The 22,208-nt window shown below is 46.4% G+C and overlaps 1 protein-coding gene across 1 annotated transcript; it reads left to right on the forward strand.

The window, feature by feature from the left end:
• Positions 1-13,047: 13,047 nt before the first annotated feature.
• On the forward strand, positions 13,048-16,702 carry gje1a (gap junction protein epsilon 1a). The gene is made up of 3 exons (XM_052012792.1): positions 13,048-13,086; positions 13,804-13,986; positions 16,307-16,702. The coding sequence occupies exons 1-3, from the start codon at positions 13,048-13,050 to the stop codon at positions 16,700-16,702; spliced, it is 618 nt and encodes a 205-aa protein (XP_051868752.1).
• Positions 16,703-22,208: the final 5,506 nt, after the last annotated feature.

Here is a 22,208-nt window from a genome sequence, read left to right on the forward strand (position 1 = left end):
TTGCGAACCTCCCCTGGACCCTCTCCAACGCCAGCATATCCTTCCTTAGATATGGGGCCCAAAACTGCTCACAATACTCCAAACGTGGTCTGACCAATGCCTTATAAAGCCTCAGCATTACATCCTTGCTTTTACAATCCAGTCCTCTTGAAATAATTGCTAACATTGCATTTGCCTTCCTTACTACTGACTCAATCTGCATCAGAACATATAGAACATGATGTTGTGCCAATCTCGATGCCAATTTATACTAAATGTCCTACGTCTGTGTATCATCCATATCCCTCCATTCCCTTCATATAAAGCATAGAACATAGAACACTACAACACAGTACAGGCCCTTCGGCCCACAATGTTGTGCTGACATTTTATCCTGCTCTAAGATCTATCTAACCCTTCCCTCCCACATAGCTCCCCATTTCTCTATCATTCATGTGTCTTTCTATGAGTCTCTTAAATGTCCCTAATGTATCTGCCCCCACAATCTCTTCCGGCAGTGCGTTCCACACACCCACCACTCTCTGTGTAAAAAAACTTACCCCTGACATCCCCCTTATACCTTTCTCCAATCGCCTTAAAATTATGTCCCCTCGTGTTAGCCATTGTCGCCCTGGGAAAAATTCTCTGACTGTCCACCCGATCTATGCCTTTTATTATCTTGTACACCTCTATCAAGTCACCTCTCATTCTCCTTCTCTCCAAAGAGAAAAGCTCCAACTCATTCAACCTATCTTTTTCACGAAGGCATGCATTTATATAGCAACTTACAAAGCCACAGGAGCTGCATAAACATCAATTAAGTGAGTTATTTTCTACGTGTGTCCACGTGTTGTAATCCCAGAAAAGACCGATGAGTAATGCAGAGCAAGTTCTCATCAACAGCAACATCAAAGGCTTCCCAGGATCACTGTTCCCTATCAAAATGATGTCTCCCAGCAGATAGATGTGTTCCATCAGAAATGGTTGGAGGGTGAATACTGGCACTGTCAACCAGGTAAATCTTCCGAGCTTCCTTTTTCCAGGGCAACACAGAGAGCTCTGGAGGAACTCAGCAGGTTAGGCAGCATCTGCAGAGGGTAGTGGACAGTCGGTGCAGATGAAGGTTCTAGATCCGAAAAGGCGACTGTCCATTTCCCTCCCTAGATGCTGCCTGTCCCTCTGAGTTCCCCCAGCACTTCATGTGTTGCTCCAGATTCCAGCATCCGCTGTCTCTTGTGTCTTCTTTTTCCCAGGGTTGGGGAGTCTAAAACTAGAGGGCACAGGTTTAAAGAGAGAGGAGAAAGATTTAAAAGGGACCTGAGGGACAACTCTTTCACCAAGAGGGTGGCGGGTATGTGGAACGAGCTGCCAGGGGAAGTGGTAGAGGCGGGTACAATTACAACATTTAAAATACATTCAGACAGGTACATGGATGGGAAAGAAAGGCCAAACACAGGCAAATGGGACTAGCTAAAGTAGACAACTTGGTTGGCATGGACGAATTTTAATGTATTACATTAAAAAAAATCCCATGAGGGGTCTTTCACACTATTCAGAGGGAACAGGGAGAGCTTGGTTTTATTGTCTCACCAGCAGGATGAAACTCACACAGTACTGCCCTGGAAAGATTAACATAGATGCATTGATGGATCTCTCGAATGATATTTCAACCCACGTTCCCTGATTCAGCAGTGAGGGTGCCACCCAGTGACACACAGCAGACAGTGAGTAGGAGTAGGAGAAACAGAATCTCCTTCAGATTCTGCACCTGATTTTCTTTTTTTAAGCTAATTTAATTGGTATAATTTGCCTTTGCCAATTTTACACACAGTTATAAATGTTTTCACCCAATTACAGACTTCAGAATCTCAGCAGTGAGGATTTTTCTGTAAGAACCCAGTGCCTTCCGAACAAAATTAAAAACTTTGAGGCACATTAGGCAGGGGCAGTGCCGTCCTATCTCTAACCATAGCCTCAATGCTACGGCCCGAGGGTGTGTAATGTTGCTGACGCGTGCAATCCCACATTTTTCTGCCCTTTTAAAATGAGGAGATTCCTTACAAACTCAACCAGTTCCATCGCGGGTACAGCTCTCCCTACCATCGAGGACATCTACAAGAGGTGATGTCTCAGGAAGGCGACATCCATCATCAGGGACCCCCACCATCCAGGCCATGCTCTCTTCTCGATGCTGCCATCAGGCAGGAGGTACAGGAGCCTGAAGACCCACACTGAGAAAGGTCCACGGCATCTCCCTGGCCCTACACTCACCTCTGGAGCACCTGGACTGTAAAGACACCTACATTAGACTATTGTTTATTGACTACAGCTCCGCCTTCAATACTATAATTCCAAGCAAACTCATTACCAAACCCTGAGACCTGGGACTCAATACCTCCCTCTCCAACACCTCCAGCACGATTATTCTCAACACTGGTGCCCCACAAGGCTGCGTCCTCAGCCCTCTACTCTACTCCCTGTATACTCATGACTGCGTGGTCAGATTCTGCTCCAACTCCATTTGCAAGTTTGCAAATGACACCACCATAAAGGGCCAAATTTCAAATAGTGATGAGTCAGAGTACAGGAAGGAGATAGGGAGCTTAGTGGAATGGTGTCATGTCAACAACCTTTCCCTCAGTGACAGCAAAACAAAAGAGCTGGTCATTGACTTCAGGAAAGGGGGCGATGTACATGCTGCTGTTTACATGAATGGTGCTGAGGTCAAGAGGGTCGAGAGCTTCAAGTTCGTAGGAGTGAACATCACTAATAGCCTGTCCTGGTCCAACCACATAGATGCCACGGCCAAGAAAGCTCACCAGTGCCTCTACTTCCTCAGGAGGCTAAAGAAATTTGCCATGTCCCCTTTGACCCTCACCAATATTTATTGATGCAGCATAGAAAGCATCCTATCTGGATGCATCATGGCTTGGTACGGTAACTGCTCTGCTGAGACTGCAAGAAACTGCAGAGAGTTGTGGACGCAGCCCAGCGCATCACCGAAACCAGCCTCTCCTCCACGGACTCTGTCTACACTTCTCACTGCCAACATAATCAAAGACCCCTCCCACTTGAGATTTTCACTTCTCCCCCCTCCCATTGGGCAGAAGATACAAAAGTCTGAAAGCATGTAGTGTATGGGCAGGCACGGTAGTGTAATGGTTAGCGTAATGCTATTACAGTGCCAGCAACCCGGGTTCAATTCCTGCCACTGTCTGTAAGGAGTTTGTACGTTCTCCCCGTGTCTGCGTGGGTTTCCTCTGGGTGCTCCAGTTTCCTCCCACATTCCAAAGACGTATGGGTTAGGAAGTTGTGGGCATGCTATGTTGGCGCCGGAAGAGTGGCGACATTTGTGGGCTGCCCTCAGAACAGTCTACGCAAAAGATGCATTTCACTGTGTGTTTCAATGTACGTGACCATAAAGATATCTTACCAGACTCAAGGACAGCTTCTATCCCGCTGTTATTAGACTATTGAACGGTTCTCTAGTACGATAAGATGGACTCCTGACCTCACAATCTACCTCGTTATGACCTTGCACCTTATTGTCTGCCTGCACTGCACTTTCTCTGTAACTGTAACATTCTATTCTGCATTCTGTTACTGTTTTCCCTTGTACTACCTCAATGGCCTGATATGATACGATGACCTGTATGAATGGCATGCAAAACAACGTTTTTCACTGTACCTTAATAATAAACCAATAAAACAATAAACCTCAAGGTTCAACAACAGCTCCTTCCCCACGGTCATCAGGTTCCCACCTGAAAAACCTTAATTCTAGCTTTGACTAAATTCCCCAAACTTGCACTAATCTTGTTCTTTCTGTTTGTTTATTTTGTTGTGTGAGTTATGTATAATTTATGTTAATTGAAGTTTATATAATTGATGTTTGTCATGTTTGTACTGTACTGTGCTGCTGCTACAAAAAGCTAATTTCCACGACAATGAACTTACTTAATGAATACTTTACGTCAGTATTCACTACGGAAAAAGATCTGGGGGATTGTAGTGGGGACTTGCAGTGGCCTGAAAAGCTTAAGTATGTAGATATTAGGAAAGAGGTGGTGCTGAAACTTTTGGAAAGCATCAAGTTGGATAAGTCGCCAGGACCGGATGAGATGTGGGAGTTGAGAAAAGAGATAGCGGATCCTCTGACGATGATCTTTGCATCGTGGATGGAGACGGGAGAGGTTCCAGGAGATTGGAGGGTTGCGGATGTTGTTCCCTTATTCAAGAAGGGGAGTAGGGATAGTCCAGGGAATTATAGGCCAGTGAGTCTTACCTCAGTGGTTGGTAAGCTGATGGAGAAGATCCTGAGAGGCAGGATTTATGAACATTTGGAGAGGTATAATATGATCAGGAATAGTCAGCATGGCTTTGTCAAGGGCAGGTCCAGCCTTACGAGCCTGATTGAATTTTTTGAGGATGTGACTAAACACATCGATGAAGGGAGAGCAGTAGATGCAGTGTATATGGATTTCAGCAAGGCGTTTGATAAGGTACCCCATGCAAGGCTTATGGAGAAAGTAAGGAGGCATGGGATCCAAGGGGACATTGCAGTGTGGATCCAGAACTGGCTGGCCCACAGAAGGCAAAGAGTAGTTGTTGAAGGGTCATATTCTGAGTGGAGGTCGGTGACCAGTGGTGTACCTCAGGGATCTGTACTGGGACCCTTGCTCTTTGTGATTTTTATAAATGACCTGGATGAGGAAGTGGAGGGGTGGGTTAGTAAGTTTGCGGATGACACGAAGGTTGGGTGTGTTGTGGATAGTTTGGAGGGCTGTCAGAGGTTGCAGAGGGACACAGATAGGATGTAAAGTTGGGCTGAGAAGTGGCAGATGCAGTTCAACCCGGATAAGTGTGAAGTGGTTCATTTTGGTAGGTCAAATATGATGGAAGGATATAGTATTAATGGTAGGACTCTTGGCAGTGTGGAGGATCAGAGGGATCTTGGGGTCCGAGTCCGTAGGGCGCTCAAAGCGACTGCGCAGGTTGACTCTGTGTTTAAGAAGATGGTATATTGTCCTTCATCAATTGGGGAATTGAATTTAGGAGCCATGAGGTATTGTTGCAGCTATATATGTCCCTGGTCAGACCCCACTTGGAGTACTGTGCTCAGTTCTGGTCGTCTCACTACAGGAAGGATGTGGAAGCCATAGGAAGGGTGCAGAGGAGATTTACAAGGATGCTGCCTGGAATGCAGAGCATGCCTTATGAAAGCAGGTTGAGGGAACTCGGCCTTTTCTCTTTGGAGAGACGGAGGATGAGGGGGGACCTGATAGATGTGTATAAGATGATGAAAGGTATTGATTGGGTAGCTAGTCAGAGGCTTTTCCCCAGGGCTGAAATGGTGGCCACAAGAGGACACAGGTTTAAGGTGCTGGGGAGTAGGTATAGAGGAGATGTCAGGGGTAAGTTTTTTACTCAGAGAGTGGTGAGTGCATGGAATGGGCTGCTGGCAACGGTGGTGGAGGCTGATACAATAGGGTCTTTCAAGAGACTGTTGGATAGGTACATGGAGCTGAGAAAAATAGAAGGCTATGGGTAAGCCTAGTATTTCTAGGGTAGGGACATGTTCAGCACAGCTTTGTGGGCCGAAGGGCCTGAATTGTGCTGTAGGTTTTCTATGTTTCTAAATCTGCTTTGTTTCAGCAAAGATGGGACCCCCTGGTGGAGAGTCTGGACAGTGACGGTGCTCTCAGAAAATTGTGTTTCTCTGCCATGAGTGAACTTTTGGTTGTTTTTTTCAAATATTCCATTTTATTGGGCAATTTTCCTTCAGCCTTTATCCCCTTCTCCAATAGTACTTCAGTGTGTAACATACTTGCCCTGAGTCAGAAAGTAGAGACAGAAGAAATTCTGCAGATGCTGCAATCTGGATCAATACACAAAAAGTGCTAGAGGGACTCAGCAGGTCAGGCAGCATCCGTGGAGGGAAATAAACAGTCAATGTTTCAGGCTGAGACCCTTCATCAGGACTGGAAAGGAAGAGGGTAGAAGCCGGAATAAGGGGGAGGATCATGCGTAGGCAGGGGAGAGGTGAGTTCAGGTGACAGGTGAGTCCAGGTGAGGGGGAAGGTAGGTGAGTGGGGGTGGGGGAGAAGGTGTAAGAAGTTGAGAGGTGATAGGTAGAGGAGGCCGAGGGCTGAAGAAGGAGGAATCCGGTAGGAGAGGGCAGTGGACCATGGAATAAAAGATGGGGGAGGGGAGGAGAGGAGATGGGCAGGTCATCAAGGTGGGGGAAGGGAGCCACAGGAATAAGGGAAGACAAGTGGGGGGAAGGGGTGAAAAAGAAGGGGTGGAGTTAACGGAAGTTGGAGAAATCGATGTGGAGGCCATCAGGTTGGAGACTCCCAAGGCAAAATACAAGGTGTTGTTCCTCCAACCTGCGCCTGGCCTCAACGTAGCAGCAGAGGAGGCCGTGGACAGACGTGTCAGTGTGGGAGTGGGATGTGGAATTGAAGTGGGCGGCCACCGGGAGGTCTTGGCTGTTGTGGTGGACGGAGTGAAGGTGCTCGACGAAACGGTCACCCAATCCGTGTCGGGTCTCACGGATATGCAGGAGGCCGCACAGGGAGCACCGTCGTGCAATAAATGACACATTTAGTCAGAAAGTAGTGGCTTCAATTTCCACTTCAGAGCAGGCAGAGAAAATTGCCTGGAGACACGGGGGAGCCGATGCTGGAATCTGGAGCAGCACACAATCCAGGAGATGGGGGTGATCGGCAGATGGAGGAGGGGAGGGCGGGAACAGCGACAGAGCCTGGGAGGTGATAGGTGGAGGCGACAGAGGGCTGCGGATGGTGGGATCTGACAGGAGAGGAAGGGTGGAGCCTGGAACCAACTGAGGGAGGTGGGGAGGGCAGAGAGGGAGGGGCCCCAGTGGGAGGAGTGTGTGGGTGATGGGCAGATGTAGTGGGTGGGGGAAGGGTAAGAAACAGGGTGATGGGGCTGGGATGGGTGTAGGAGGACCTGGGTAGATCAGGAGAGAGAGAAAGGCGACAGAGGGGGAGCACTCTCTTCCATTTCTTCACTCAAAAGGTGGTGAATCTTCTCCGCAGAACAGCAGGGACTCAAGTCACTGAGTTCATTCAAAGCAAAGATCAATAGTCTTGTGGGCATCTACGGAATCAGTGGACATGGATATGGGGATAGTGAAGGAAAATGGTGTTTTGGTATTGGTATTGGTTTATTATTGTCACTTGTACCGAGGTACAGTGAAAAACTTGTCTTACAAACCGATCGTACAGGTCAATTCATTACACAGTGCAGTTACATTGGGTTAGTACAGAGTGCATTGATGTAGTACAGGTAAAAACAATAACAGTACAGGGTAAAGTGTCACAGCTACAGAGAAAGTGCAGTGCAATAAGGTGCAAGGTCACAACAAGGTAGATCGTGAGGTCAGAGTTCATCTCATCGTATAAGGGAACCATTCAATAGTCTTATCACAGTGGGGTAGAAGCTGTCCTTAAGTCTGGTGGTATGTGCCCTCAGGCTGCTACCCAATGGAAGAGGAGAGAAGAGAGAATGTCCCAGGTGGGTGGGGTCTTTGATTATGCTGGCTGCTTCACCAAGACAATGAGAGGTAAAGACAAGAGTCCAAGGAGGGGAGGCTGGTGTCCATGATGCGCTGGGCTGTGTCCACAACTCTCTGCAGTTTCTTGCGGTCCTGGGCAGAGCAGTTGCCGTACCAAGGCACGATGCTGAGGTAGAAGATCAGCCATAGTGTCACAGAGCCATACAGCACAGAAACAGGCCCTTCGGCCCAACTGCTCCATGCTGACCAAGATTCCCATTGAAGCTAGTCCCACTTGCCCGTGTTTGACCCATATCCCTCTAAACCTTTCCTATCCAAGTACCTGTCCAAGTACCTTTTAAATGTTGGTAGTGTATCTGCTTCAACCACTTCCTCTGGCAGCTCGTTCCATTATCTTGATGAAAGGTGGAACCGGTTCAACGGGCCGAGTGGTCTACTCCTGCTCCTAAATTATATTTTGTTTTATTTTCATGATTACAAAAGCACCAACGTTCTGCAGCTGAGCTAGATAATATCACACATTTGTGTCTGTCAACGCTCAGAGTAATGGACGTAGTTGTCTCCGCAAAATCCTGCAAACTCCAGCTAGCACAAGCAAACCAATGTCAATGCCCTGTCTCAGGCCAACATCAGGGAGGCCCTTGTTTCTGTTGGCTCTGCTGGGCGTTCACGTGCCAAGTTGTTGACGACCCAGGGGGAAGATGAGGTGCTGTTCCTCTGGTTTGCCTTTCCCGCTGGACCACCAGTGCAGGATGGAGTGAATGCTGCTCTGGCAGAGATGTCGTCTCCTGAATGAGATGTTAAACTGAGGCTCCATCTGCCTCTCAAGTGGACACCATGGCCACTATTTTGTAGAACAGAGAGTGCTGATTCGTTGGAATTCTTGACCAAGAGGGCTGTGGAGACTTAGTTATAGAACATACAACATACAACATAGAACAGTATAGCACCAGAACAGGTCCTTTTGTCCATGACACCTAATCTCTTCTGCCGACCCATGGTCCATATCCCTCCATTCTCTGCATATTCATGTGCCTATCTAAGAGGGTCTTAAATGCCTCTGTTGCATCTGATCCCACCACCACCCCTGGCAGCACATTCCAGGCACCCACTACTGTGTAAAAAACTTGCCCCACACATCTCCTTTCAACTTTCCCCCCCCACCACCATAAATGCATGCCCTCTAGTATTAGACCTTTTGACACTGGGAAAAAGATACCCCTCATTATGCCTCTCATAATTTTATAAACTTCTATCAGGTCTCCTCTCAGCCTCTGCTGCTCCAGAGAAAACAACCCAACTTCTCATTGTAGCACATGCCCTCTAATCCAGGCAACATCCTGGTGAACCTCTTCTGCACCCTCTCCAAAGCCTCCACATCCTTCCTATAATGGGGCGACCAGAATTGAATGCAATACTCCAGATGCGGCCTAACCAGAGCTTTATAAAGCTGCAGTATAACTTCCTGACTCTTGGACTCAATGCCTCAACTGATGAAGGCAAACAGCTTCTTTACTGCCCTATCAACTTGTGTGGCCAGTTTCAGGGAGCTGTGGACTTGGACCCCAAGATCCCTCTGTACATCAGTCACTGAGTATATTCAAAGAAATGTATTTTTAGTTAAGGGAATCTAAGGATGTAGGATTAAACAGGAAAGTGTTCTGAGGTAGAAGACCACCTATGATCTTGTTGAGTAGTGGAACAGATCCAAGACGTTGAATATCATACTCCTGCTTCCAATATCTCTTCTGCTGCTGGGACCAGCAATGATCTTTCAACCATTGTCACCAAAACAAAGTGTCTGGTTATCATCACATTGGTGTTTTGGGAGCTTGCTTTGCACTAACTGGTTACCATATTTTTGGCATTCCCACACTTCATTGGTTGTAACGTTCTTCGGGGAGTTGCAAAAGACTCAGATGTAAACATTTCATCTTTTTTAATGCAGACACAAGAGACTGCAGATGCTGCAACACACAATCTGCTGGAGGACAAGAACAGCTACTTCCCTTCAACCATTCGGTTCTTGAACCAACCGGCAAAACCCTAATCACTACAGTTTAGCAACACTATGACCACTTTGATCACTAAAATGGACCCTTTTTATTTATTCTAATTGTGTTCTTTCTTATAAAAATTGTGCATAATTTATGTTTTTCTTGTGAATGCTGCTTATCTGATGCTCTATGCCTGTGATGCTGCTGCAAGTAAGCTTTTCACTGCACCTGTGCACACATGGACTTGTGCAGATGACAATAAACTCGACTTTGACTTTGACTTTCAACTCGATGGGTCAAGCGACATCTGTGGGGGGAAAGGAATTGTTGATATTCAGATCGAAATTCTGCATCAGGATACAGCCCTGGGTCAGGTCAAAGTCAAAGTCAAAGTCGAGTTTACTGTCGTATGCACAAATTCATGTGTGCACAGGTGCAATGAAAAACTTACTTGCAGCAGCATCACAGGCACATAGCATCAGACATGCAACATTCACAAGAGAACCCTAAACTCAACATTAATTATACATAATTTTTACAAGGAAGAACACAATTAGAACAAAGAAAACAACATCCATTGTAGTGCATAGTGATCAAAGTGGTCACAGTGTTGCTATACTGAGGTAGTGATTAGGGTTGTGCCGGTTGGTTCAAGAACAAAGTGGTTGAAGGGAAGTAGCTGTTCTTGAACCTGGTGGTGTGGGACTTCAGGCTTCTGTACCTCCTGCCTGATGGTAGTTGCCAGAAGATGGCATGGCCTGGATGGTGGGGATCTTTGATGATGGATGTTGCCTTCTTGAGGCAGCGCCTCCTGTAGATACTCCCGATGGTGGGGAGGGATGTGCCTGTGATGTATTGGGCTGTATAGTCCACTACTCTCAAGTTCCTGCGCATTCAAATTGCCATACCAGACCATGATGCAACCAGTCAGGATACTTTCAACAGTCCATCTGTGGAAGTTTGTCAGAGGTGACCTTATAGGTAGTTTGTTAAAGGGGTGACCTTATGGAGGTTGATAAGATCATGAGGGGCATAGGTAAGGTAGAAGGTCACTGTCTTTTTCCTAGGGTTGGGAGTCTAAAACTGGAGGGCAAAGGTTTAAAGTGAGAGGGGAAAGATTTAAAGGGGACCTGAGAGGCAAGTTTTTCACACAGAGGGTGGTGAGTATATTGGAATTGGTTTATTATTGTCACATGTACTGAGGTACAGCGAAAAACTTGCCTTGCATATCTTTCGTACAGATCAATTCATTACACAGTGCATTGAGGTAGTACACAGTAAACCAATACAGAATGCAGAATACAAAGAAAGTGCAGTGCAGGCAGACAATAAGTTGCAAGGCCATAACGAGGTAGATTGTGAGGTCAAGAGTCCACCTTATCCTACTAGGGAACCATTCAATAGTCTTATAACAGCAGGATAAAAAAACAGCTGCCAGGGTAAGTTGTAAAGGCAGGTACAATCACAATGGGTAATAGACATTTGGACAGGTACATGGATAGGAAAGGTTTGGAGGGATATGGGCCAAATGAGGTTGCCTCAGGAAGGAATATTGGTCAGCATGGACAAGTTGTCCCGAAGGGCTGTTTCGGTGTTGTGAAACTCTATTATTCTCTACGCCCCCAAATGTTGTGTCTAACTCCGTGATTCTATGTATCTGCACATAGAAGGTAGCCAAAATCCTGGGGCGATAAGGTGCATTTTCCAGGAAGTGAGGGAGGTTGTGGGCGAAGATTTGAGGAGCTTGGGGTCTGGGCAACTGAAGGCACGGCCGCCAGTGGTCGAAGGAATTACATGTGGGAGATGAGCAAAAGGCCAGAGTCAGGAAACAACAGACGTTGGAAGTTCTATTGCGTGTGTGCATGCTCCGTTGAGCTGTCGGGGCGGCGTTGTGTTCCCGTGGTCCCGCTGGCATGGGGACTGCGAGGTCGGGGAGAGCTGGCTGCGGGTCAGGCTGTGTAGATGAGCAGCGCTCTGGCTTGGGCTCAGGAGATCTGAGGAAGCAGGAGAGGCGCCTGATGTTCGAGGTCCTTTCAAACATGCCGCTCGGGCAATCAGGAAGGATCCGAGTCTGGGAATGAGAAGGAGTCCGCAATGGCGAGGCGTCAGTGGCTCGCCTGGTTTAGGATTGGTTTGTACATTTTATTTACTTGGTTCAACTCCAGACAACTTTCTTTTAACTCTTCCCCTTATGAGATGACTCCCACGACTTGTAGCTAAAGGAGGTCCTGTCTCCAGAATAGGGCAGTGTAATCAGCAGTTGAACATTCTGCTTTTCATTGCAGGGGAAATTCTCCCAATAGTCGGGAATTTTGCCAAGGAATATTATTCCTTGGAGAACGTTAATAACACATGGTCTCCGACCTTTGCTTGCAGCGTTCTGTTGTGCTTTTTGTTGATCTAATTGTTTTTTCTTGCAAAATGTGTGTATAATTTATGTTTAATTCATGTTTTTCTTGTGGATGTTGTGTATCTGATGCTCTGAGCCTGTGATGCTGCTGCAAGTAAGTTTTTCATTGCACCTGTGCACATGGACTTGTGCATATGACAATAAACTGGACTTTGCAGTTCATAATCTTTCATAATGTTGAACCATAGAATTAATCCATGTTGTAAATGTACGGCGATTTTTGCAGTATTGTATTTGTGATGATTCGGTGAACTACAGATTCTGGAATCTGGAGCAACAAACAATCTGCTAGAGGAACTCGGCGGGTATCTGTGTGGGGGTTGGGGTAGTGGGGGGAAGGAATTGTCGAACGTTTCGGGTTGAAACCCTGCAGCAGATCCCCACAGATGCTGCTCGACCCGCCGAGTTCCTCCAGCAGATTGCGTATTGCTCCAGATGCCAGCATCTGCAGTCTCCGGTGTCTCCCATATCTCAGAAGGGTTCACTTCAGAAGTATTCCATTGGCTGGAGAGCGTTTTGAGATGCCGGGAGGTCCTTGACCCTTTCTTGAGGAGTATCATCAGTGGAATTGTAAACTCCCTTCAGTTTGTTCATGATCTCTCAGCCGTTGCTCATGGTTCCTGTGTCCAATAAAATGACGTTAAGATTAATGTGCACACTGGAAATGGGTCAGTTTCCGTGCATACTATTTAACTGTGCAGCTTGTCCTAAGTATTAGTCCAGGAGGAGAAGCAAATTTGGGGTAGTTATCCAATAACCGCCTCAAGATAACTGACATTGCATTTGATCTCAAGTCAGCAACAGGTCCCTGTTCCCACTTCCCTCCCTCCCTCTGTATCTCGTCCTCTCCATTGTGGTGAGTTGTGCTGACTGTTGGATCAGCAAGGATTACAGAGGAGAGAGCACATGGTCTGCGGCCTTTGTTTGCGCCCTTCTGTTGTGCTCCCTTTGCGGTTTTCCTGTCTGAGAAGCCCGGTGGGCAACTATGGTGCTCTCTCCCAACAGAGCGAGCAACGAGGACAAATGTTTTCTGCACCGTTGCTGGAGATGTACCTGCGGCCAGCGTAGCGTTGTGACCGGCTGGGGTGTCTGCTCCATTGTATCTGTGGTGGGGTAACATGTCTTTGAATTACATTAGGAATTTCTATGAAGGATGTGTAAGTACGAGCAGAACTTCGCAACGGGCGCTGTGGGCAGGGGTCTCAACTCTGTGCGGGCGGCTTCAGTGTTCCTGATGAATGTTGTGGGGGTGGGGGTGGGGAGGGAGGCGGAACCTGCACCCGTGTGTAGTTAGAGTATGGAAGTTATCTGATTACGCGTTACCGCGCTGTTTTATATGCAGTCTGGTGCTTCAACTTTTTGAGATCTGATGCATTAATTTTAGCAACTTTGCAACTAAATTTTATTCTGTGTGTGCCGTGTGTGTCCGTATGTCTGTATGTGCGTGTGTGTATGTGTGTGTATGTGCATGTGTGTATGCGTGTGTATGCATGTGTGTATGTGCATATGTGTGTATGCATGTGTATGTGCGTGTGTATGTGTGTTTATGTGCGTGTATATGTGCTTGTGTGTATGCGTGCATGTGTCTGTGTGTATGTGCATGTGTGTGTATATATGTGTGCATGTGTGTGGGCATGTGCGTGTGTGCGTGTGCGTGCATGTGTGTGCGTGCGTGTGTGCGCGCGCGTGTGTGTGAGTGTGTGTGTGCGCGTGCATGTGTGTGTGCACGTGTGTGTGCGCGTGTGTGTGTGCGTGTGCGTGCATGTGTGTGCGTGCGTGTGTGCGCGCGCGTGTGTGTGTGCGAGTGTGTGTGTGCGCGTGCATGTGTGTGTGTGTGCGCGCGCGCGTGTGTGTGTGTGTCCTCTGCCCATTAGCTCAGGCCCCCGACGGTGATCGGCCAGTTCCACACCCTGTTCTTTGGCTCCGTGCGAATGTTTTTCCTGGGGGTGTTGGGCTTCGCCGTCTATGGGAATGAAGCCCTGCACTTCAGTTGTGACCCCGACAGGAGGGAGCTGAACCTCTTCTGCTACAACCAGTTCCGGCCCATCACGCCGCAGGTAAGGCCATGCCGAGGGCGATGTCGGGGGGCCGTTGCGGGGATTGCAGCACTGTGGTGGCAGCGGGTTGGACCCACCAGTGCACCTTTGGTGTTCCTCGTGAATAGGCAGAGCAGGGGTGCGCAGGACAGTGTTTCCCGCCACCCATTCAACTCTGAAAGTTACCTGACTGGTTCTTTAATGTGTGGAAAGCCTAGAATCACACAGCACAGAAACAGGCCATTCAGCCCATCAAGTCATTGCCAACCATCTCTACTAATCCAGTTACCAGCACTTGGTCCGTGGCCTTCTATGCCTTAGTGACTCATCCAAACTCGTCTTCAATGTTGTGACAGTCCCTGCCTCCACCACACCCTCGTTCCAACCCCCTTGAGTGGAAAATTTCCTCCTCAGACCCCCCCCTCACCCTCCACCCCGATCTTAAACTCATGCCCTCTAATTTTAGACACTTATGCTACGGGGAAAACTTCCCTGCCCTATCTTGGCCCTCATAGTTTTGTATGCACATGTAATATTTTGATATACGTTCATAGCTGAGATGTGAGCACCAGTGTGTCGTATTTAACCCAAGAACTTAAGGACTGGGGAGCAACACACAATCTGCTGGAGGAACTCAGCGGGTCAAGCAGCATCTGGGGAATCGTCGACGTCTTTGGGATGCGGGAGGAGACCACAGTGCCCGGTGGGGGGAGGGGCACGAAACCCACCAAACAGTCACAGGGAGAATGTGCAAACTCCACCCAGACAGTGCCAGAGCTCAGGATTGAACCCAGATCACCAGGAGGCTGCGCCTCTGCCGGCCTCCACCTTTACGCGGCTAAGTGAATTTAAGTTGCCGTGGTTGGATTTGAACTCAAGGTTCCCACCTGTGTCCAGATCCAGTAATATGACCACTGCTTCTGTACCCATCCATTGAACCCTTTGGGTCATCCTCAGGATCTGAAGGGCTTACTGTAAAGATGTACAGCAGACCAGCTGCACACAGCAAGATCCCACGTACAGCATGGAAAAAGGCCCTTCAGCCCAAACTTGTCCATACCGACCAAGATATATAACCAAACTAATCCCATTTCCCAACACTTCGCCCATATCCCTCTAAACTCTTTGTCATCTACGTACCCGTCCACATACTTCTTAAATGTCTCTAATGTACCTGCCTCAACCACTTCCTCTGGGAGCTGGTTCCACACATCTGCCATCCGCTGTGTAAAAAAGTTGCCCCTCAGGTTCCTATTAAATCTTTCACCTCCAACCTTAAAACTATGCCCTCTGGTTTTGGATTCCCCAACTCAGGGGAAAAAAAAAACACTCACCTTATCTATGCCCCTCATGATTTTATACACCTCTGTGAGATCACCCCTCAGTCTCCTACGCTCCAAGGAGTAAAGGCCCAGACTGACCTACCTCTCCCGATAACTTGGTCCCTGTAAACTATAGACGAACAAGACTATCATTATTTACTTCTTGTGAGAAGCGTAAGAGCTTTAGAAATACAAGGAGAAGACTATTTAACCCTCGTACCTGCTTGCTCTGCTGTTTAATAAGATTGTGGCTATCTTCTACCTCAGCCTACTCTCCTGCACTAATCCCGCATCCCTTGATTCCCTTAATATCTAACGATCTATCTCTGCCTAGAATATACTCAGCCACTGAGTCTCCACAGCTCTCTTGGGTACAGAATTCCAAAGAGTCACCACACTCTGGGTGAAGAAATTTCTCACCTTGGTCCTGAATGCCAGCCCCTTAATTCGAGCCAACCATTAACCCTGTATCAACTCTACAATGTCACCATAAGAATTTTACATGTTTCAACGCGATCTCTTCTCATTCTTCAAAACCTTGGAGGGTGTAGCCACATCCTGATTCATCCCTCCTTCCGGGACAATCACCGCCTCCCCAGACTCCTCCCAATTCCAGGAACCAGTACGGCGAACCTTTGTGCACCCACTTTATCACGAGTAATATCTGCATAGATCATTTCATGCAGTGGGAGACTAATACGTTTTCAAATTTAATTTTGCTTCTCAAAATTCAATGGAAGTGAATTTGAAAAAATATCAAATGTTCATATTGGAAAAATTGTTCTGTTAAAAAAAATTCAAACTGATGTTGGTTTTATTAGTTTACCAACATTTAGACAGCATTATCAATATCCCAAAGTGCTTCATGCACTGATTTAATTTTAGAGTACAGTATTGCTTTGAAAGTCCTTTGAATGAAATCCCTCTGGTCAGCTTTCATGTGCACATTAGTGCTGGAATATTCTATGTTATTCTTCCATTTAAAAATAAACATTTCTCATTTAAACCTTTCCCCGCAGGTGTTCTGGGCTTTGCAGCTTGTCTCCGTCTTGGTTCCTGGTGCAGTATTCCATCTCCATGCTGCTTGTCGTAACATCGACCAGGAGTTGATCCTTCAGAGACCCTCATTCACTGTCTTCTACATCATTTCTGTCCTGTCCAGGATCAACATGGAGACTGTGGCCTTCTGGTTGCAGAGTCACCTCTTTGGGTTCCAGGTTCACCCGATCTTCAAGTGTAACGCCACGTCCCTCGATAAGCGTTTCAACATCACCAAGTGCATGGTCCCCGAGCACTTTGAGAAGACCATCTTCCTGAGTGCCATGTACATCTTCACTGCCATCACTGTGCTACTGTGCATTGCTGAAGTCTTTGAGATACTCTGCAGAAGGTTGGGCTATCTGTCCACTCAATAACCAGCCTGCTGCTGATTCATAACTCTGGCACAGATTCTCCTTGTTTATCAGTCAGCTAAGCAGACGTTATGGAAACGCAGTTGAAGGTAGCTTTCAAACCTTGCTGAGGTATTGGGGGAAAGGGAAGGGGAGCAATGATTAAGATCTGACAGAATTAATGCTCCCTGTCTATCATTCTAAGATTTAACTTTGGGAGTTAGCAAGGTTACTTGCTCCTCAAAACACTATTACTTGCAGAACAGAATTCCTTTTAATTTTTTCTTAAACCCTTGAGGTGGAAAATATTGCAATGTTTTGAAAGTTATTGAATTATGCAATAACTAGTCAATCATCGAGAACGCAACTTCAATCCAGATACAACGTCTGCACGTTACTGATAAAATGCTCATAATTACATGTGCGTAATGGTTATGTATGGCAGCTAGTCCTCATTAAGACCCTGTCTCATATGTCTGGCGAGAAACCTCAGACATGTCTGCAGAATATTTGGACCTTCTGTGGGGAACTATATAATCTGATGCTTCTGTTGATGTTTTAAGAGCACAAAAACTTGAGGCTTTGTTCTCCAGATACTGCGGATATTAATTCCTGATCACCCCAGGGCCATAGGGAAGAAAATCCTCTGGCTGCAAAACATAGTTCTGGTGAATCTGGGTGTGACCAGTGCACTGTGGTTGCTGCAGTTGGGTTTCTGGTGGACTGGTGTAACCACAGCCTATGTGAGAAACATCATCTCACATTTCTATGAACACTGAGAGGGGAATATAAATACAAATAACTCCTAACCTCAACCACAAAGGTTTAACGTGGTTTTAAGCTACAAAGAACTTGTGAGTATTCTGCTGACTCAGACAGTTTAACCCCTCCAATTTGCTGAGTCCGGGGATCTATTGATGGGAGTCCAGCTAGTGATTCTTACCACCTGACTTCACATAGCAACTGCTTTCCATTGTGTGAACTCGTGGAAATGGGCGAGGGTGCTTTTTAAAGGTGAACAATGCAGCCACAAAATTTGTCCCTCTCATCTAAAGAGCTGATGGCTGATGTTGGAATCAGCAGTGGAGTGATGTGTTCAGAGATAAGGGATTAGTGGGGAGGGGCGCAGTGGATGAAGGATCTCCCCGGACATTTTGTGTAGCAGCATTGAATCACAGAGAGAATCACAGAGTCATGTGGCACAGAAACCAGTCCTTCAGCCCAACTACAAAGCACTAATTTACACTCATCTCTCTCTATTCCTCCGACTCTTTGTCATTGTAAAGATTTCCTCAGGAAGGCAAAAGAATGTGGCATAAAAATCCATCTTCCGTTGGGTACACTAAATGAGCGATTTAGGAATGTATGTCTGTTGACCTCAATGGAGCTCCCAAAGGCAGATGCAGCATATGGATGTTACCAAAGCACCTGTTTAGCACAGGCAACAGAGGTCGAATTTCCAACCGTGTTGGTTTTTGATGTGCCGATGGTATCACCCAAAGGCCATTGTGGACAATTCTCAGAGGGCCTCATTAAATAGATTTTATTTCTGTTCCACGCACGGTTCAAGCTTTTCTGTGCTTTTAATACGGTTCAAGCTTTTCTGTGGGAGGTGGGAGCTGGTGAAATGGAAGGGGAATATCTGGGACTTGGGTCCGTCAACACCAAGACCGAAACCCTGGGGAAGAGTGGTGCAGGTGCAGGTCGGGTGAACATGAGTCACGATAGAAAAGTAGTGAGGAGATAGGCGTAAGGAGGAGAAAGTTTAGTGGTTGGATGAGTGAGCTTCCAAAGTCATTCTTGGCCAGAGTGATCGGTTGGCATGGCAGAATCAAAACCTCATTTTTAACAGTTAAATATCTCCCCAAGCGTTTGCACTGTTTAAATAGCATTATCAGACAAATGGAGCAATGTCTTGAAGTTCACAGGGACACTGAGGACAGGGTTCCGTTCTTGTGAAGCACATAAATTTGTGGTACTTCGTTGCTCTCCTAGATACTGCTCTACTGACAAAATTTGTGTGAACATTTAAAACGTACTGAAAGGTCCCATCACTGTCTACTAGAAAAGCACGAGCCACAATCTCCACAGGAAATCTTAGCCCATTCTGGAGAACCGTTTGTACTGTCTCTGATCAGACAGCACCTGTTCCGATGTGCCAACACCAACAATCCCAGAGCAGAAAGTATTGCAATCCCCTCCCCTTCACCATGAAAGGCACAAAATGGACAGAGAAAAAGCTTAATTACATAATGCAATTAGCAAATAGAAACTTTCAGGTCAAAATTAATCTTAGAATCTTGCTCTTCAGATGCAAATAGAAGAAGCTTCCTTTGTCACCCTTGTAACTCATTGGGAGATAATGTGGCCTGATGGCCTATTTCCTTGATTTGTCTTCATTATTGTCCAATATTTAGCCTTCATCTGCTATCTCTGCCCTGTGAGCCCTGGGAAGAGTATAGTTAACGTGTAAGCATGTTCAACATGCTTAACCTTTGCTCAATCACCTCAACACAGGCATCAGGTTGTAGTTCGATGTTGCTGTTCAGTGCATGCCCAATGTAAAGCCATCATCTCAGGTACACTTGTCTTTCTATGTGTACAGTCTTCTCAAATCAGATCCGGTAATGACTTCCAGTCCAAGGACTACCTGCTGTACACAAGGGCATAGTTTAGCTCATTTACAAATGTTTACCGATACTGTACTACCTAGAACAACAAAAAAATAAAATATTTCTATGCTTGACTTTCTTGGTCAGAAACTTACTGGGAATTAACACGCAAAGGAGCTGGAGGAACTCAGCGGGTCAGGCAGCATCTATGGAGGGAAATGAACAGTCGACGTTTCAGGTCGAGACACATCATTAGGTCTGGCCAGCCCTTTTAAAAAGGAATAATGAGGTAGTGTTTATGGACTGATCAGAAATCCGATGGCGGAGGGGAAGAAGCTGTTTCTGAGTTTACAGACTCCTGTACCTCCTCCCCAATGGTAGTAACAAGAAGAGGGCATGTCCCGGGTTGTGAGGATCCTTAGTGATGGATGCCGCCTTCTTGAGGCACCGCCTCTTGAAGATGTCCTCGATGGTGGGCAATGGTCAGGCAATTGCAGATGGACCTCAATTGTGGCTTCAACTTTCCTGCTTCCTTCACAGCTCAATGGGCCCTTGCCCATTGGGCTTAGACTTCAGCAAATAAGTTTCATTACATAAGGGCAGGCACGGTAGTGTAGTGGTTAGCATAACGCTATTACAGCACCAGCGCCCCAGGTTCAAATCCAGCCACTGTCTGTAAGGAGTTTGTACATTCTCCCAGAGTCTGCATGGGTTTCCTCCGGGTGCTCCGGTTTCCTCCCACATTCCAAAGACATACGGGTTAGGAAGTTGTGGGTATGCTATGTTGGAGCTGGAAACGTGGCAAGACTTGCGGGCTGCCCCCAGAACATTCTACACGAAAGATATATTTCACTGTGTGTTCAATGTACATATGATTAATAAAGATATCTTACCCAAAGCACTGGTTAGGCCACAACCAGAATATTGCATCCAATTCTAATCAGCTCACAGAAGTAAGTGAAAGTCTTTGAGAGGGCGCCAAGGAGATATAATGGAGAGGTTACAAAATTGAGGTTACAAATGCAGGCAAATGATAAATTGGTTTATTATTGTCACGTACTGAGGTACAGTGAAAAACTTGTCTTGCATACCGTCCATACAGACCAATTCGTTACAACAGTGCATTGAGGTAGTACAGGGTAAAAACAATAACAGAATAAAGTGTCACAGCTACAGAGAAAGTGCAGTGCAGGCAGACAGTAAGGTGCAAGGTCATAACGAGGTAGATTGTGAGGTCAAGAGTCCATTTTATCGTACAAGGGGACGTTCAGTAGTCTTAGTGGGATAGAAGCTGTCCTTGAGCCTGGTGGCACGTGCTCTCAGGCTTTTGTATCTTCTGCCCAATGGGAAGGGGGAGAAGAGAGAATGTCTGGGGGTAGATATTTTGGTCAGCACAGACATGTTGCAAAAGAGCCTGTTTCCATGCTGTATAATTCTGTGGCTCTTATAAGGATAGGGAGCGTGGAAGGTCTGATAGGCTAAATTGAATGTACTTTAAGGCAAGAAGCCTCATAGATAAGGCAGGTGAACTCAGAACATGATCAGCACATGAGGTTGTGATATTACAGCTATTACAGAAATATGGTTTCTGTAATAAAACATGGTTTCTGTCTAGGACCAGAGGGCACAGCCTCAGAATAAAAGGACGTCCCTTTAGAACAGAGATGAGGGGGAATTTCTTAAGCCAGAAGGTGGTGAATCTGTGGAATTCGTTGCCACAGACAGCTGTGGAGGCCAAGTCATTGGGTATATTTAAAGTGGATTAGTAAGGGTGTCAAAGGTTACGGGGAGAAGGCAGCAGAATGGGGTTGAGAGGGAAAAATAAATCAGCCATAATCGAACGGTGGAGCAGACTCGATGGGCCGAATTCTGCTCCTATGTCTTATGGTCTTATTGGGGTTGAGGCATTTGTATAGATAGGCAGGATGGTCAGCATAGATGCAATGGGCCAAAGGGCCTGTTCCTCTGCTGTACAACTCTATGACTCTATCCAGTTTCTTTAGCTGCTCATGATGGGACAACCCTCTCATCCCAGCAATTAGACTAGTGAATCTTTTTTGGACTGACTCCAATGCCAGTATATACTTTCTTTATGGATGGGCAGTAACTGCTGGGTATAGTAATGATGCCTATATTCTGCAATTGAATAACGGTAGTGTAGTGGTTAGCATAACACTGTTACAGTATCAGCGACCCGGGTTCAATTCCCACTGCTGTCTGTAAGGAATTTGTGCGTTCTCCCTGTGTCTGCGTGGGTTTCCTCCGGGTGCTCCGGTTTCCTCCCACATTCCAAAGACGTACGGGTTAAGAAGCTGTGGGCATGCTATGTTGGTGCTGGAAGCGTGGCGACACTTGCAGGCTGCCCCCAGAACACTCTATGCAAAGATGCATTTCACTGTGTGTTTCGATGTACATGTGACTTATAAAGATATCTTAAAAATCTTAACTGCTGGGTATAGCAATGATGCCTATATTCTGCAAATGAATAACAAAGAAGAAAAATCATGCATTAACCTGGAATTTCCAATCCTAAAAGCATCTGATATTTCTCACTGAGGTTCTTGATTCTGCCGCTGAGTTTCAAGGTTGGAATATATTCTATTCCTCAGGGTGAATGGCATGGAACAGCTGAAGATTCCATATCCAAAAATAGGAAATGAATAATATTTTATCGTTAGTTGAGTGCCAAGTTAAGTTACATGGACCCTAATCAGATTTACTTGTTCTCTTCACCCACCAGAAAGCCTTGAAGCATCTCTGAGCAAGTTTGTCCAACTATCCAAAGTAATTCTACCATTGAAATGGAGGAACTGAAGGTTGGATTTGTTGAGACTTTTGTTGCCTTTCATCAGACTGGGCAAACTCAGTTCTGAAGTGTGTTCTCATATTGCATTTCATCACTTCTTATAACATAAGAG

The sequence above is a fragment of the Pristis pectinata genome, chromosome 3 (genome assembly GCF_009764475.1).
Source record: "Pristis pectinata isolate sPriPec2 chromosome 3, sPriPec2.1.pri, whole genome shotgun sequence".
In the NCBI taxonomy this organism is placed as follows: domain Eukaryota; kingdom Metazoa; phylum Chordata; class Chondrichthyes; order Rhinopristiformes; family Pristidae; genus Pristis; species Pristis pectinata.

Excerpts from the sequence above, each read along its gene's own strand:
- gje1a (XM_052012792.1), top strand. The coding sequence starts at position 13,048 with ATGTCTTTGAATTACATTAGGAATTTCTATGAAGGATGT. Across the intron at positions 13,087-13,803 it reads GGAATTTCTATGAAGGATGT|CTCAGGCCCCCGACGGTGAT; the intron begins GTAAGTACGAGC and ends TCTGCCCATTAG. Across the intron at positions 13,987-16,306 it reads TCCGGCCCATCACGCCGCAG|GTGTTCTGGGCTTTGCAGCT; the intron begins GTAAGGCCATGC and ends CTTTCCCCGCAG.